The sequence below is a fragment of the Mus caroli genome, unplaced genomic scaffold (assembly GCF_978045245.1).
Source record: "Mus caroli unplaced genomic scaffold, Mus_caroli_1 scaffold_10, whole genome shotgun sequence".
Classification (NCBI taxonomy): domain Eukaryota; kingdom Metazoa; phylum Chordata; class Mammalia; order Rodentia; family Muridae; genus Mus; species Mus caroli.
Window position 1 is genome coordinate 24,201,605 of NW_028227265.1, and position 13,276 is coordinate 24,214,880.

Consider the following 13,276-nt stretch of genomic DNA (forward strand, 5'->3'; position numbering starts at 1 on the left):
ATGTGGAGTACTCAGTTCCTATGTATCTACTACCGGCAAGCAGTAAATGGTTTCACCGCCCTCGCCAGTTGCTTTAGAAGCGCGGAAGTTTGAAGAGGGGGAAGTCTAGGACCAGACGTGGTCCAGGGGCGCAGCGTGGCAGCGAATCCCGCCCTCTTCGCACGCTTGCCTCCGCCCACAGCGAGCTTAAGCACGCCCCCTACGGCGGAGACGGACGTGGCCCGTGCGTCTTCGTGTGAGCGTGCGCGCGCCCGAGTGCGCGTGTCTTTGGCGCGGGCTTCCATGGTCTCGGCGGCCTGCGATCGGCTTTGAGGAGCAGGAACTGCGGACAGCAAAAGAGGCGTGATCAGGTGGGGGCGCGGTACGCGGACCGAACCCCTACCCCACTCCAAAAACCGAGACTAAATATGACTAAGACTTGACCCTTCTTGATTTACCAGGGAATTCCCCCAAGTCCATTGTCTCCTAGCTCCGCCCTCCATTGGGCACGCCCTTCACCCTGTCCCACGCCCTTTATTTGTCTTCAGGGCACGCCCTCCCTGAGCTCTTGGTTCCTATTGGTTGTTTTCCCACGTTATCTCTTTCCAGGGGTTCTTATTGGTGTGGGCCACACCCTCTCATTTGTCACCAGACCCCGCCTTCAGCAGTCAGGGACTCCAGCCTCACCCTGAATTCATTCATTCTGCAACTAGTGAGTGCGTGGGACGAGAGGGTGAATCAGACCCTTCCTGACCTCGGGGAGTTCAGGGCACGGTGGGGAAATATGGATCTAGCCTCCAGCCATGACAGCCTAGGGCTGTCAAGAAGCCATCAAGATCCTGGGACCCTTTACACATCGGGAAGGCTTCCCAGAGAAAGTGAGGCCTAAACCGGGCCCTGAAAAAAATGGTTAAGAGGTTGCTCCAGGGACACATTGGCAAAAGAATTCTTGGCAGAAGAACCTGAGACGTGAAAGAAACAGGTGAATTCTGGTAATTACGTGGAGGTAGGTGGAATGAACGAAGGGAAAATGGAAGAACTGGCCCATATAGTGGTCAGTAAACATCCAGAAAAGTATACAGTTTGAGGGTGAATGAGATCTGAGACTAGAAGTCGTTTTTTAAGCAGCTGATCACTAGGTAAGGTAGAGGAAGACTCCGAGGAGGAGGGTGGGGGGTGGGGGAGTCTAGACAGGGTATCTAAGTTTGCGAAAGGAATGATTATAGTATTTTTCCTTTAGAGGTTTATTTTTATTATTTCTAGGTATGGGTATTTGCATGTGCCTGTGGAGGCCAGAAGAGGGCCTTGGGTCTCCTGCAGCTGGAGTTAGCCTGCGTGGACACTAGGAACTGGATTTGGGTTCTCAGGGAGAACAGCAAGTCTCTCCAGCTCCATGATTTAGTTCTTAAAAGGACTCGGGTTCATCCATGTATTGATGACAGTGCTGGATCAGGAACTGTTCTGGGTTCTGCAAGCACAGTTGCAAATTCTAGAAAGGAAAACCCAGATAAAACCATCAGATTTGCCATGCAGACAGTTAGCTAGCTGCAGGAGACTTCAGAGACAGCAACAACTACAGAAAAGCTTAGTTCCAGGAGACAGAGGAGGTTTGCTCTTTTGTAGAGATTTGCTAGTGCTGATTTTCTTTTATTCTTCTTTCCTTTTTTTTTTTCTCTCTGTTTAAAGCTTTTAAAGACAGGTATTGCTGCATAGCCCAGGTTGGCCTGGAATTCACAATTCTCTTGTTTCAGCCTCAAGTGCTGGGATTACAGACATGTACCACTACATCTGACAGAGGGCAGCTTTTCTTCTGTTTTTAATTTTTTTTTTATTAAAACACTTCCATGTAGTTTGATCATGTTTTTATCCACACCCAAACTCCTCCCAGACCAACTTTCTCTCTCTCTCTCTCTCTCTCTCTCTCTCTCATGTGTGTGTGTGTGTGTGCTTATGTGTGTGTATGTCTAGGGCATCTTTTCTAATAGTATGATATTTATGAAGATTTTTAAGAAAGTGACAAGTGACCCATGCTATGCTGTGTACATGCTAAGTGTGTGTACATTTTTATACAATGGGTATGTTCCATTTAAAGTACCTGTTAAATAGTAAAGATATCTTGAAGATCAGATATGTTGGCTTAATCCTGACCCAGGACTAGAGAGGTTAAAGTAGGAAGATGGTGAGTTGAAGGCCACATGGGCTACATAGGGATGCTCTGTCTAAAGCAAAGTTAGATAGGAGTGACGAGTGTTGATCCTGGTCTATAGGGAGGAGTCCAAACCGATTTATTTAAAACCATGATAGTGAAGTTGGGTATATAGGTCGGTGGTTGAGGGTATGCTTAATGTGTACAAGGCCCTGGGTTTGATCCCCTGCATTAAAACAAAACAAGAAGGACTGGAGAGATGGCTCAGTGGTTAAGAGCACTGAATGCTCTTCCAGAGGTCCCGAGTTCAATTCCCAGCAACCACATGGTGGCTCACAACCGTCTGTGATGAGCTCCAATGCTCTCTTCTGGTGTGTCTGAAGACAGCTACAATGTACTTATATACATAAAATAAATAGTTGTTTTAAAAAACAACAGCAACAACAACAACAAAACAGAACAGAACAAGAAACCACAAAACTGGATGGAATCCAGGGCTCGCTAGGGGGTGTGAGTGTAAGTGGAAAAGAGAAGTTGCCATATACAAGCCGTGGGTTATTATAGTGTTAAGAGGTTGATATTACAAGGAAGACCAAGATGAAACAGCCAGTGATGTGGGCGGGCAAGCACGTCCTAATGTGTTCAGAAAGGAAGATGGGAGTAATGTCCCTGGGCTAAAAGGATCAGCTGCACCAGGTGCTACAGACCCATACCATACAGATCCACTAGACTACCTTGAGCAGCTCAGTTTGATGGACAGCAGGATGTCTGCATGTCCAATGGCAGTTTGGGAAACAGAACTTAGGAGCGCACGGGAAAGAAGAAAAGGGAGATGGTGTGTCTGTGACTCAGGGTATTGTGCTGCAACAGTAGAGCAGCCGTGGGGAGTTAGGCGTGGACTCTCAGAAAGGTTTTGTTTTGTTTTTTAAGATGGAAGAACAACAGCATGTGTTTCTTCAGTTGCCAGAAAGCCTGGTGATGTAGGATCAAGGAGAAAGGCTACAGTTGAGTTTCTGAGCAGGCAAGGGGAGTTCAGAGGCTGATGCCTTCAGTGTGTCTCTGGGGAGAGAGTGGATTGCACTGAGCCCTGACACGCAGTCAGGGGTGAATTCTCTTGACAGTGGCCTTGGATGCCCACTGGGAAAGATATCTCAGCTAGGTGACAGGCCAGGGGCTGGTTTGAATGGGCTGGGTTTCCTCTGCTTCCCAAAAGCAGATTCTAATCCCATCCTGATCAATGGGAAAGAGAAAAGTATTTCATGTGGGGACTGGCCTGAGCAAGTGCACTCATTCAAACTGTTTGATTACTAAAGGGTGGGAGGCTGTAATGAGCTAGGTGAAGCGGGGAGGTGGGACTGGGAAGGTGCCATCGGTACAAAGCAGATTGTGGGCTTCTCTCACCTGTGGTCCATCTAGGGATCTGAGGCGGTCTGTATTCTGCCAACTCCCAGATTGGGTAAGTGCTAAACACTGAAATTAGAACTATGTTTAAGGCCTTAGTTTTAGCTCTAGGTCTGACCGTCAGAGAGAATTCTAATAAATAGGAAAATGTCTAAAATTCGTTCCCTTGCTTTGCTCCACCTCAGACTATTAGATAAGCCTGGTAGAAGGAATGCACACTTCTAGAGGGTGGAGAGTTTCTTGAGTTCCTGGCAGCAGACTCTGGACTCAACACGGATAACATGGGACGGGGGCTTCCTCCTCTGACCACATCCCCTCACGCTGGTTTCTGCATGCCGTTCTGTGTCCCTAGAGGTCAACAGTCTGGGAAGTTGGCACGACAGAGCTGGATGTGACCCTCAGGAGAGAATGGTGCTGGACTCGGGGACGCAGGTGTATGAGCAGGCACCCCCCAGCCCACCTGCCGGTTCCCCATCTCAGCACCATAAGCTGAAGCCCTCAAACGGAAATGGGCCACCCCTGTACCCCTGGCCTGAGTCCCTGGGGATGCCCTTGGCTCTGGCAGTTCCTTCAGCACTGCAGCAGCAGACTATGTGGCAGACCTTCTCAAAGCTGCACTTGGAGCAGAGCAGCCACATGCGACGCAGCGAGAGCACCTACAGTGTAAATAGTACTGGCCGGCGGGGGCGTGGTAAAGCCCCGATTGGACGGGGATGTGATCCAGGAGGGACCCTAAGGCCTGCAGCCTCCTTACCTCACATTGCTAAGATTCGAAAGGATGTAGGCAGTAGTAGCAGCAAGAGCCCCTGTATGTTGGTGGCCCTGCGGCCAACTAACATGGACCAGGAACGGGAAAAGTTCTTCCAGTCTCATTATACCTACAATCCACAGTTCGAGTATCAGGAACCGATGCCAATGAGTGTGCTGGAGAAGTACCAGGAGGCCTCTGCGCAATTCATGAATCAGGTCAGCTCCCTCTGCCCATTTCACCCTGGCCCTGACTACCCAAGGGACCTAGCCTGACTGGTGACTGTGGCCCTGTGTACAGGCAGTTGGCATCATTGAGGCTGTCCTGGAGAAGTTTGGCAGTTATGAAAACTTTGAGGCTGCCACAGGGGGCCAGCTGCTGACCAAGTGCCAAATTTGGTCCACCGTGCGCAAATACATGCAGAAGGAAGGCTGTGTTGGGGAGGTAAGGTTACCCTATCAACAAGACCCATCCTCTGTGTGCCCCAAATCAGGCCACCTAGCTCATAGGCCCCTACACGTCTGGCCAGCTCTAATTCCCCAGACATGTCCCTGCCCCAGTCCCAGAGAAGTAAAAGCTGGCTTTGAAGGGTGGGTACCCTAGCCAGAGTCCGGCCTGTAGCATTGGGTGCCTGTCTGCACACTGGGTGACCATGACTCAGGGATCCCTGTCACCCTGCAGATTGTGGTGCAGCTGAGTGAAGATCTACTGTCCCAGGCTGTGATGATGGTGGAGAACAGCCGACCCACACTGGCCATCAACTTGACTGGAGCCCGCCAGTACTGGTTGGAGGGCATGCTGCGACACGAGATAGGTCAGGCTATGGGTGGCCTTTGGGTGGGTGGGTAGGATTGAAAGGTATGGAGAGATGGGGGTAGGGTAGTAGGGGATCTCAGTAGCCCCCTTCTTTCTCCCCCTTCCTTCCCTCTGGGAGAAGACAGGCTTGTTCATCCCTAAGCAGACACCTCTTCCTTTGCATTAACAAAAGTAGGCCAGGCAAACATGCCTGCCCACTCTGTAGGCTGACCTTCATCTTTTTTTTTTTTTTGAGCCTATCTCCACTTCTTCTTCTTCCCCTCCCCCTCCCCCTTCCCTCCCCTCCCCCTCCTCCTCCCTTCTCCCCTCTCCTTTTTCTTAAGATTTATTTATTTTATATATGTGAGGACACTGTAGCTGTCTTCAGATACACCAGAAGAGGGCATCGGATCCCATTACAGATGGTTGTGAGCCACCATGTGCTTGCTGGGAATTGAACTCAGGACCTCTGGAAGAGCAGTCAGTGCTCTAAACCGCTGAGCCATCTCTCCAGCCAATATCTCCCAATTCTTTTCTGATTTTCCTTTGACAGTGAAGGAGTTCTAAGGGGCCAAAAAAGAATCCTGTGGGCTTCCACTAGACCAGCCCACCAGTTCCACCAGGGTGGGTGGCAGACTAGATACTAGAAATGGAATTGCTTGCAGATGCATAGATAAAAGAAGACAGACCAGGCTAGGAAGGCAAGCACAAGGCACTAGTTACTCTGTCCTCCCCAGACAGGGATCTTTTTGCTCTGGGCAAGAAGTGGATTTTGATTGGAGCATTTGAATGACTGTCAAGATGATTGGCTCGGGCATTAGGATGTTGGGAAGGGGGCAGGCGCTTAGTCTCTGTGAGGGCTGGGGCACACAGAATGAACTGGGACGAAGGAGATGAGAAAATAAGTAAAGAAGAGCTTGCCCTGAACCAAGAAGTTGTCTGGAGTTGGCTGCGAATGGATTTAGGTAGGGCTTGGGATGACTTGTAGGGTGTGAATTTTGGGGCAGGGCACGAGGATCTAAGAGTCTCTACTAGAGGTCCTTGGAGTGAGTTCTCCGCCCCTCCTCCTCCTCCTCCTCCTCCTCCCTGCAGGCACCCACTACCTGCGTGGTGTGAATAATTCGCGGCAACCGTGGCACAGCACTGAAGGCAGACTGCAGTACGGCCTTCAGCCAGCCAACCCTACTGAGGAGGGCCTGGCCAGCCTGCATAGTGTGCTGTTTCGAAAGCAACCATTCCTGTGGCGCGCCGCCCTGCTCTACTACACCATCCACCAGGCGGCGCACATGTCTTTCCGCCAGCTCTTCCAGGATCTGGCTCAGTACGTGCAGGATGAGGGTGTACGCTGGGAGTACTGCGTCCGTGCCAAGCGAGGACAGACGGATACCTCCCAGCCAGGTGGGAACTGTGGAGTCGCAAGAATGCTCAAGCTGGCGCAAGGTGAAGGGTGGCTTTTGGGTAAGGCTCTATTGGTTATCCTTCTCACAGGCTGCTTCAGCAAGGACCAGGTGTACCTGGATGGCATTTTGCGCATCCTACGGCACCGGCACACCATCGATTTCCAGCTGCTGACCTCGCTGGGCAAGGTAAAGGGCCGAAAGGCCCAGCCAGCTCTTTCTTTAGAGTTATGTTCGGTGAAGGCCTGACACTTGGGAAGGCAGACAAAATGAGACAAAAGTTTTGGTAGCACAGATCAGGTGTGTGACCTAGCCTGCAGATGTGTGCATAGGCATTAAGGGAGGTGAGCACTCCAAGACTGGGAGCAGTCAAGAATTTCTGGGGAAGAAGGTGGGAGAAATAGCCAGGAACCAAAGCCCTGGTCTTGTACCAAGTTGAGGCAAGCCTCTATAGAAGCAGGGGGGAGGGAAGCTATCGTAAATGTGTGGGCATGGATTTTCTTTAAAAGGCTCCAACTGAATGTCCTGTGGGAAGTGCAGGAAACGAAGACCTAGATAGGCAAGAGAAGGAGGTCTTCCATCACTCTTACAGAATTGATAATGGCAAAGCTATAAACTACAGATAAAAGAACTGTTGGACTCCCTGAATGGGGAAATGAGAACCTAGTTGGCCTTTCTTGGACCTGATTGTGGTGACTATGAAGAGGGGAGGACAGACAGCTGACATTCAGCAGTCTCCTGTTGGATGTGGGAGATAACCCGAGAGAGACCCAGGTATCCGTTGGATACCATTTAGAGGTGAGGAGATAAGGTGGTCTGGAGAGGAATGGGTTGTACAACGTAGATAAAAGATAGAGAGAGAAAGAGAGAAGACCCAGGGCAGAGCCTGAAGGTATCTATTGTAGGAATCGATGAAGAATATACGCAATCATCTCAGGAGCAAATGGCCCTGAGCCATTGGTAGATCCTGGACTTGAAAGCCAGGCACTTTGATTAGCTCTGAGGCTCAGTTTGCTTCCTATAGGTCTCCTATGAAGACGTGGAACAACTGCGGCCCTACGGGGTGCTAGACAATACCAGAGTGCCCCACTTCATGAAGGACTTGGAACGTTACCGGCAGCAGCTGGAACACATCATGATCACCAACCGGCTGGATGAAGCGGAGCTGGGCCGCCTGCTGCCTGACTGATATTGACTAAGGGTTATAGGCAGATGCTCTTGACAGAGGTCACAGATCAGAATATGAAGTTCTTTATGGTTCCACAGTCTAGGTGTTTCTTGGGGGCATTTGGGAGGCCAGGAGCATCATGGGCAGATGAGAAGCAACGTTAGAAGGTTTTTGTCCTTGCTAGCCTTCCTGGGGTGTGTGAACTGCAGCAGCATGTCACATAAACTCCTGAGCAGGGGAGATGGGAGGGCGATGAGATGGGAGCTGAGTGTGAATAGAAATGTGGGTTGGTTTGGGAATAGAAACTTGTTCCTGCATGAGATGGCTTTGGGTGTCTGGTACCACTCCTTCCCTTCCCCCTACCTGGCCGATTGGTGCTCCTTCTACACTCATACCTCTACCTCTCACTGGGGCCAGTGGGAGCTGGGAACCCCTCTGAGGTGATTTGCCTGAGCTTGGGATTCTGGCTGTCACTCAGGCTCAGAGACCCAGCTGGGCTGGGCTTTGCCTTTCAGCATTCTGTCTGTCTCACTGGTCATGCATTGTTCCATAGTCGCCCTCATGGGGTCATTTCATGCTTCCAGGCAGGGCCAGGAAGCAGCAACTCTTAGTAATAGTAGTAGTAGTTCCATGTAGGGGCAGGATCCTTTGGAAAGGTACCGTTTGTTCCTAGACCCCTTCCTTCCTTCCTTCCTTCCTTCCTTCCTTCCTTCCTTCCTTCCTTCCTTCCTTCCCCCTCTCTCTCTCTCTTCCTTCCTTCCTTTCTTTCAAAGACTTATTTATTTTATGTATATGAGTACACTGTAGCTGTTTTCAGACACACTAGAAGAGTGCATCAGATCCCATTACAGATGGTCATGAGCCACCATGTGGTTGCTGGGAGTCGAACTCAGGACCTCTGGGAAAGCAGTCAGTGCTCTTAACCGCTGAGCCATCTCTCCAGCCCCCTAGACCCCCTTTCTTATCACACACACAGACACCCTGCGTCTCTGTGTCTTGTGAGTCCAGCACCTGGCCCCACCCCCAGTCCCCACATTAGTCTTGGTTGTGCCTGTCTTTGACCACAGCCTCACAGCTGGGTCTCTGGCAGTGGTTAGGACAGGCGGGAGCAACCACAATCAAACCTACAGGGCAGGCCCTAGGGTTTGTTATCTCACGTTCAGGCCAGGATTAGTACAGAGCTGGCTAAGGCTTTCATTTCACTTCAGACTCAGCCGTGGGAGAGTGAACTAGTACTGTCCTAACCCTGGCTTTTCAGTTAATTTTTCCATCTGTGAAGCTTGGAAACACAGCTGGGAAGTTTGTATTCGTTTGCTTAGTAGATATGTACAGAGCTCCTTGTGTATGTCTGTGACTGGTTAGACCCCACGCCCCTCACTGAGCTCCCAGTTCAGAGGAAAGCCAGACAATTAAACAGCAGTTACAATGATGTGTGTGGCTTCTGTCTACTCAAGTTTCCTCTCTGGTCCTCCCTGCAAGACTGTGAGTGCCAAGACTTCTCTCCATGTGTGGATGGACATCCCCCTTCACTTGCTTGGTACACCAAGCCGAGTGATTTCCATGGATTAGAAGTGTTGCCCACTCGGCCTCCCAAATGGCCCCTGAGGAAATAAAGGCGGTGGGGGAGGGTCAGATTTAGGGGCCTGCATCTGAGATCTCCAGAATTACAGCTTGGGCTCTTTGGGGAGTGGAATGTTTTTGAGGGGATGGGGGTATTTTCACACAAGCCTGCTCAGGTCAGTGGGATTCAGACCCACGCTCACCCTCTGTTCTTGAGCAAAGAGCCAGAGTTGTGGAGAGTCAGGTCCAGACTGACCCTCCCAAGTTTATTCAATTGGCAGTAGGTGTCTCGGTGCATCGATGGGGTCAAGCTCTGGCAGGTTTCCAGGTCTTATTCAGCATAAATAGGATTGGACAGCTAAGGATTCTGGCCTTCAGGAATCTGGAGATGAAAATGTTGGTTAGTGGAATGGGGATCAACCCCCCACTTCCCAGTCCACAACCCCTAACAAGCTTGCAAGCAAGGGTTTAGGCGCTCTCACAACCTTCAGATTCATCCTCTTCTTGGAGGTCGGGCTCGGGCTCCGGCTCCAGCTCCAGCTCCGGCTCGGGCTCCGGCTCCGGCTCCGGCTCCGGCTCTTGTTCTGGATCCATTTCTTGTTCCCGGTCTGGCTCATCCCCTTCAGTAGCTTCAGCTTCTAGTTCTGGCTCCTCTGGAGTTCCAGGCTGCAGTGCCTCAGAGCCCTCAGGACCTCCAACCTCCTCTTGCTCTGACGCTCTTGGCAGCCCAGGACATGTGGTCCCTGAACTGGGTGCTTCTGGCGTCCAGTGGCCTGGGCATGAAGAGTCATAGCTGCGGTTCCGGTAACCTGGGAAGGAAGGGGGAGTACTTGAGATTCAGTTCACCCCTCTGTGGTTACCTCCACATTCTCTGCCCTCCATTTACCCTTTGCTTCGCCCTGTCCCTAATCCACGCCCTTCGATTCATCGAGGCTCCACCCTCTTGGTGCTCACCGGGCCCCACGTGCTGCCAATCCCAGGCCGGGTCTGGCATGCGCACTGTTTGCTGGGCACAGCGCAGTAACTCCTGGCAGGCTGCCTCGCCCTTGCTCTGCACCAACAGCAGTAGGCGGCGCACCCTGCGCTCTGCATCGGGCAGCGCATCCAAGGCTTCGTACTCGGGCCCAGTGAGGACGCCCCGGGCCACCAGCGCATCCAGCAGCAGCCCAGAGTCAGCCTGCAATGTCTCTACCAGCCGTTTCCGTTCCCGGTCAATGGTCTCCGATGGGCGCTCCTGCACGTTGCCCATTTGGGCTGTGTCAAGAAGGAGAGAAGGGGGCGGGGCGTAATTTGCGTTCCTCTATGCTGACCAGGAGTTATCTAAGTTCACCTCAACATCAGAGTCTGGATGGTTGGTTGCTCAGCGCAAGACCTAGAGGCCAGGGGCCCAGAACGCACCCTCCAGCTTCTTGGCTGCTTCTGTCCTTATCCCTCAGGTTTCTCTTGCAGACTCCGTCAGTGGAGTGCTCTTCCCAGCTAGGACCTCCCTCCGAAGCCCCAGACACCTGCACAGTTGGCTACCAGTTGAGACCCAGTTTATCCAACTGAATTATCTTGTCTGAACCCAATTCCTTACCTAAATAGGCAGGAAACCCTAGGCTTGATTCATACCTCCTTCCTCACCCCTGCAGCAAACCTTGGATTAAGGGCAGCCTGCCTGATCGCTCATACAATCGGGTCTGCACCCGAAGGGCCAAGCACCCGTGTTCCATTCACCTAACACGGAGGTCCAGGCATCCCAGAACCTTGCCCCTTCACTCACCACCGTCCGCAGCCTCAACATAGTCTTGGGACTCTTCCAGGTTATCGTAGCAGAACTGAACTTTAATTTTGAGAGATGTCCTGGTATCAGGGACCCACTTGTTTCCCTAATGGCCCGGCAGCCACTTACAGCCATTTCTTATTTGACCTTGAAATGCCCAGCTCTTAAAAGCCACTAGGAGTGCTTACCAGACTTTTAGCTTCCCCTCCATGGATTACCCATTTTGAGAGTCTGCCTGTACCAAACCATAGGAACCAAGTATGAATTAATCTCCTCTGCTCGTCTTTTATCAGCTCCTGTATTATGACTACCGCCCAACGAGTTGGGTGTCCTGACCCAGCCAATAAGGGCCCTGACTTTAAGGAAAAAAGAAACCTGGCCATTCCCTCTGCCTTATCTTTATTCATACAGCATCCTTCTAAGTCTCCTCTGCCTTTTTGTTTGTTTATTTGTTTGTTTTTGTTTTCGAGACAGGGTTTCTCTGTGTAGCCCTGGAACTCTGTAGACCAGGCTGGCCTTGAACTCAGAAATCCGCCTCCCTCTGCCTCCCAAGTGCTGGTCTCCTCTGCCTTAAATGTTCCTGTTTCTACCTTCTTCCTGGCCCATTGGATCATATCCCCCGACCCCCACCCCACACATATCAAAAGTCCCTTGCCTCAGTACTCACACTGTCCTGTCCCTGGGCACTTCACACCTTGGGTCTCCATCCCTCATATCTGCCAGTCCTTCTCCCCCAAGGCCACTAAGCGCAGACAGGGTACTCCCCCAACCCACATCTCCCTTCATGTCCCATCCGTGTTAGATGTCTTTTAATCAATCTCCATTAGCTGCTTCTCCTTAAACCCACCAGCAGCTGCTTGCCTCCTGGGACAATAAATATCTCTGCGCACTTCTCTCACACCCCATGCCTCCCTTCACTCCAACATTGTGACTTTTGACAACTCTGGGGTAGAATTTATCTTTCCGGTTTTATGGATGAAGAGGCAGGTTCAGAGGAACCCAGTACAACTGGAATCTGACTTGCTCTAGCCTAAACTATAATGTTCCTTGTCTAGCTGAATGGCAGGCCTAGACACCCACCCTCTGTCTCCAGTACTCATCAAAGAATCTAAGCTACTAGTCTGGCTATTTTAACCCCCTCCCACCACTCTGGACAGCTAGGTTTCCATCCAACCATTCAGTCCTGTGAGAACTATGGTCCTAGCACTTTAGGCTTTGCCAACGCTGTTCCCTGGGCCTGGGATATTTGTCTCTCCCCTCTACTCTGTGGACCCAGCCCTTAACACTCAAATGCTCCCATGTCTACCCCAATTCCTGAGAGTTCAAAGGTTCGTAGCTCCTTCTGTGTGCCTTGGTCCTCACTACTGTGTTTACTGGGATCCACACTACCCTGTATTCAGGACCTCTGCTGTACTCAATGAGGCTTCCAAAGACCGTCTCCCACCACTGGTTACAGAGAAGGGGGTGATGTCAACTCCTATTCTGGCCCGACTTCGAGGCAGGATTGGCCTCCTCTTTCCCCCCTCTGTACCCTGAGTTTATGTTAGCTGTGTTTCTCTGATGTTATCACAGCTCTAAGGTGAATGCTGGCTGTTTAGTGCATCAAAGGACAAATCTAGATAGTACCCTGAGCCCCAGGTGGAGAAGTAAGTCCTGGTAATATTTTGGGATCCCTAGCTTGCTGGCTGAATGAGAATTATTGTTGTGGGTGGGAAACCAGGAGCGGGAGCTGGTCGCGCATGCGCGACCATAAGGGTACCCTCACCAGCCCTCCACTCAGTCCTAGAGCTTCAGACCTGCGGAAGGGCGGGGCCCACAGACCTTCGAACTCCGCTGCTGGTGGTGAGGCCTGGGATTCTGCCCAATCTGTCTCCTTTCCCTCCCTGCTGGGTGGAGTCCGGCTTGTGGTCCGGAGCGTTTCGGATGGCCCCACTCCGGAGTTGAGCCTCACCGGGACAGATGACAGTGCAGAAAGGGCCGAGCGAGCGAGCGGGGTGGGTACACGAACAGCAGCTGCAACAGGGGCGGGGCGGCCAGGGCTGCTGGGAATGGCGTGTGGGGGGGGGGGGGGGGATGGGCATGCTTCACTGGCTCTGCGAACTCTGGTGGCGACGCTGGTGGCGGAGGCTACGTGCAGGCAGGGGTGGTCACATAGTCCGCTACCCTTCCCCGTCCCAAAACACCGGGATTTGAGTCATGGGGTAGGCACAGCTCACAGTCTCACTTGTTCAGCCCTCTCTCGACCTTCTAATTGCTAGGTGCTTTTAATTTTCCCTTCCACGACTCCTCCATCTGCCTGTCACAGGTAAGTTTAGAGAAA

General features: G+C 51.6%; 2 protein-coding genes across 6 annotated transcripts; one reads left to right on the forward strand and one right to left on the reverse strand.

The window, feature by feature from the left end:
- Positions 1-258: 258 nt before the first annotated feature.
- Positions 259-9,063, forward strand: Matcap1 (microtubule associated tyrosine carboxypeptidase 1). 5 transcript variants are annotated; one of them, XM_021170165.3, is made up of 8 exons: positions 259-350; positions 589-691; positions 3,879-4,492; positions 4,575-4,718; positions 4,956-5,088; positions 6,162-6,467; positions 6,558-6,655; positions 7,491-9,063. In XM_021170165.3, exons 3-8 carry the CDS (start codon positions 3,935-3,937, stop codon positions 7,653-7,655), a joined length of 1,404 nt encoding a protein of 467 aa, XP_021025824.1. In that variant the 5' UTR covers positions 259-350; positions 589-691; positions 3,879-3,934; the 3' UTR covers positions 7,656-9,063. The 5 variants fall into 5 exon arrangements, with proteins under 5 accessions (XP_021025824.1, XP_021025825.1, XP_085699768.1 ...); XM_021170166.3 differs by lacking the exon at positions 589-691 and having other exon boundaries at positions 272-350; XM_085843642.1 differs by lacking the exon at positions 259-350 and having other exon boundaries at positions 592-985.
- Positions 9,050-12,967, reverse strand: Nol3 (nucleolar protein 3). Its single transcript, XM_021171118.3, has 4 exons — positions 12,778-12,967; positions 10,149-10,448; positions 9,680-10,003; positions 9,050-9,576 (listed from the first exon to the last, which is right to left on the reverse strand). The coding sequence occupies exons 2-4, from the start codon at positions 10,441-10,443 to the stop codon at positions 9,569-9,571; spliced, it is 627 nt and encodes a 208-aa protein (XP_021026777.2). The 5' UTR covers positions 10,444-10,448; positions 12,778-12,967; the 3' UTR covers positions 9,050-9,568.
- Between the last annotated feature and the right edge of the window lie 309 nt (positions 12,968-13,276).

Excerpts from the sequence above, each read along its gene's own strand:
- Nol3 (XM_021171118.3), bottom strand. The coding sequence starts at position 10,443 with ATGGGCAACGTGCAGGAGCGCCCATCGGAGACCATTGACCGGGAACGG. Across the intron at positions 10,004-10,148 it reads TTGGCAGCACGTGGGGCCCG|GTTACCGGAACCGCAGCTAT; the intron begins GTGAGCACCAAG and ends CTTCCTTCCCAG.
- Matcap1 (XM_021170165.3), top strand. The coding sequence starts at position 3,935 with ATGGTGCTGGACTCGGGGACGCAGGTGTATGAGCAGGCACCCCCCAGC. Across the intron at positions 4,493-4,574 it reads CTGCGCAATTCATGAATCAG|GCAGTTGGCATCATTGAGGC; the intron begins GTCAGCTCCCTC and ends CCCTGTGTACAG. Across the intron at positions 5,089-6,161 it reads CATGCTGCGACACGAGATAG|GCACCCACTACCTGCGTGGT; the intron begins GTCAGGCTATGG and ends TCCTCCCTGCAG.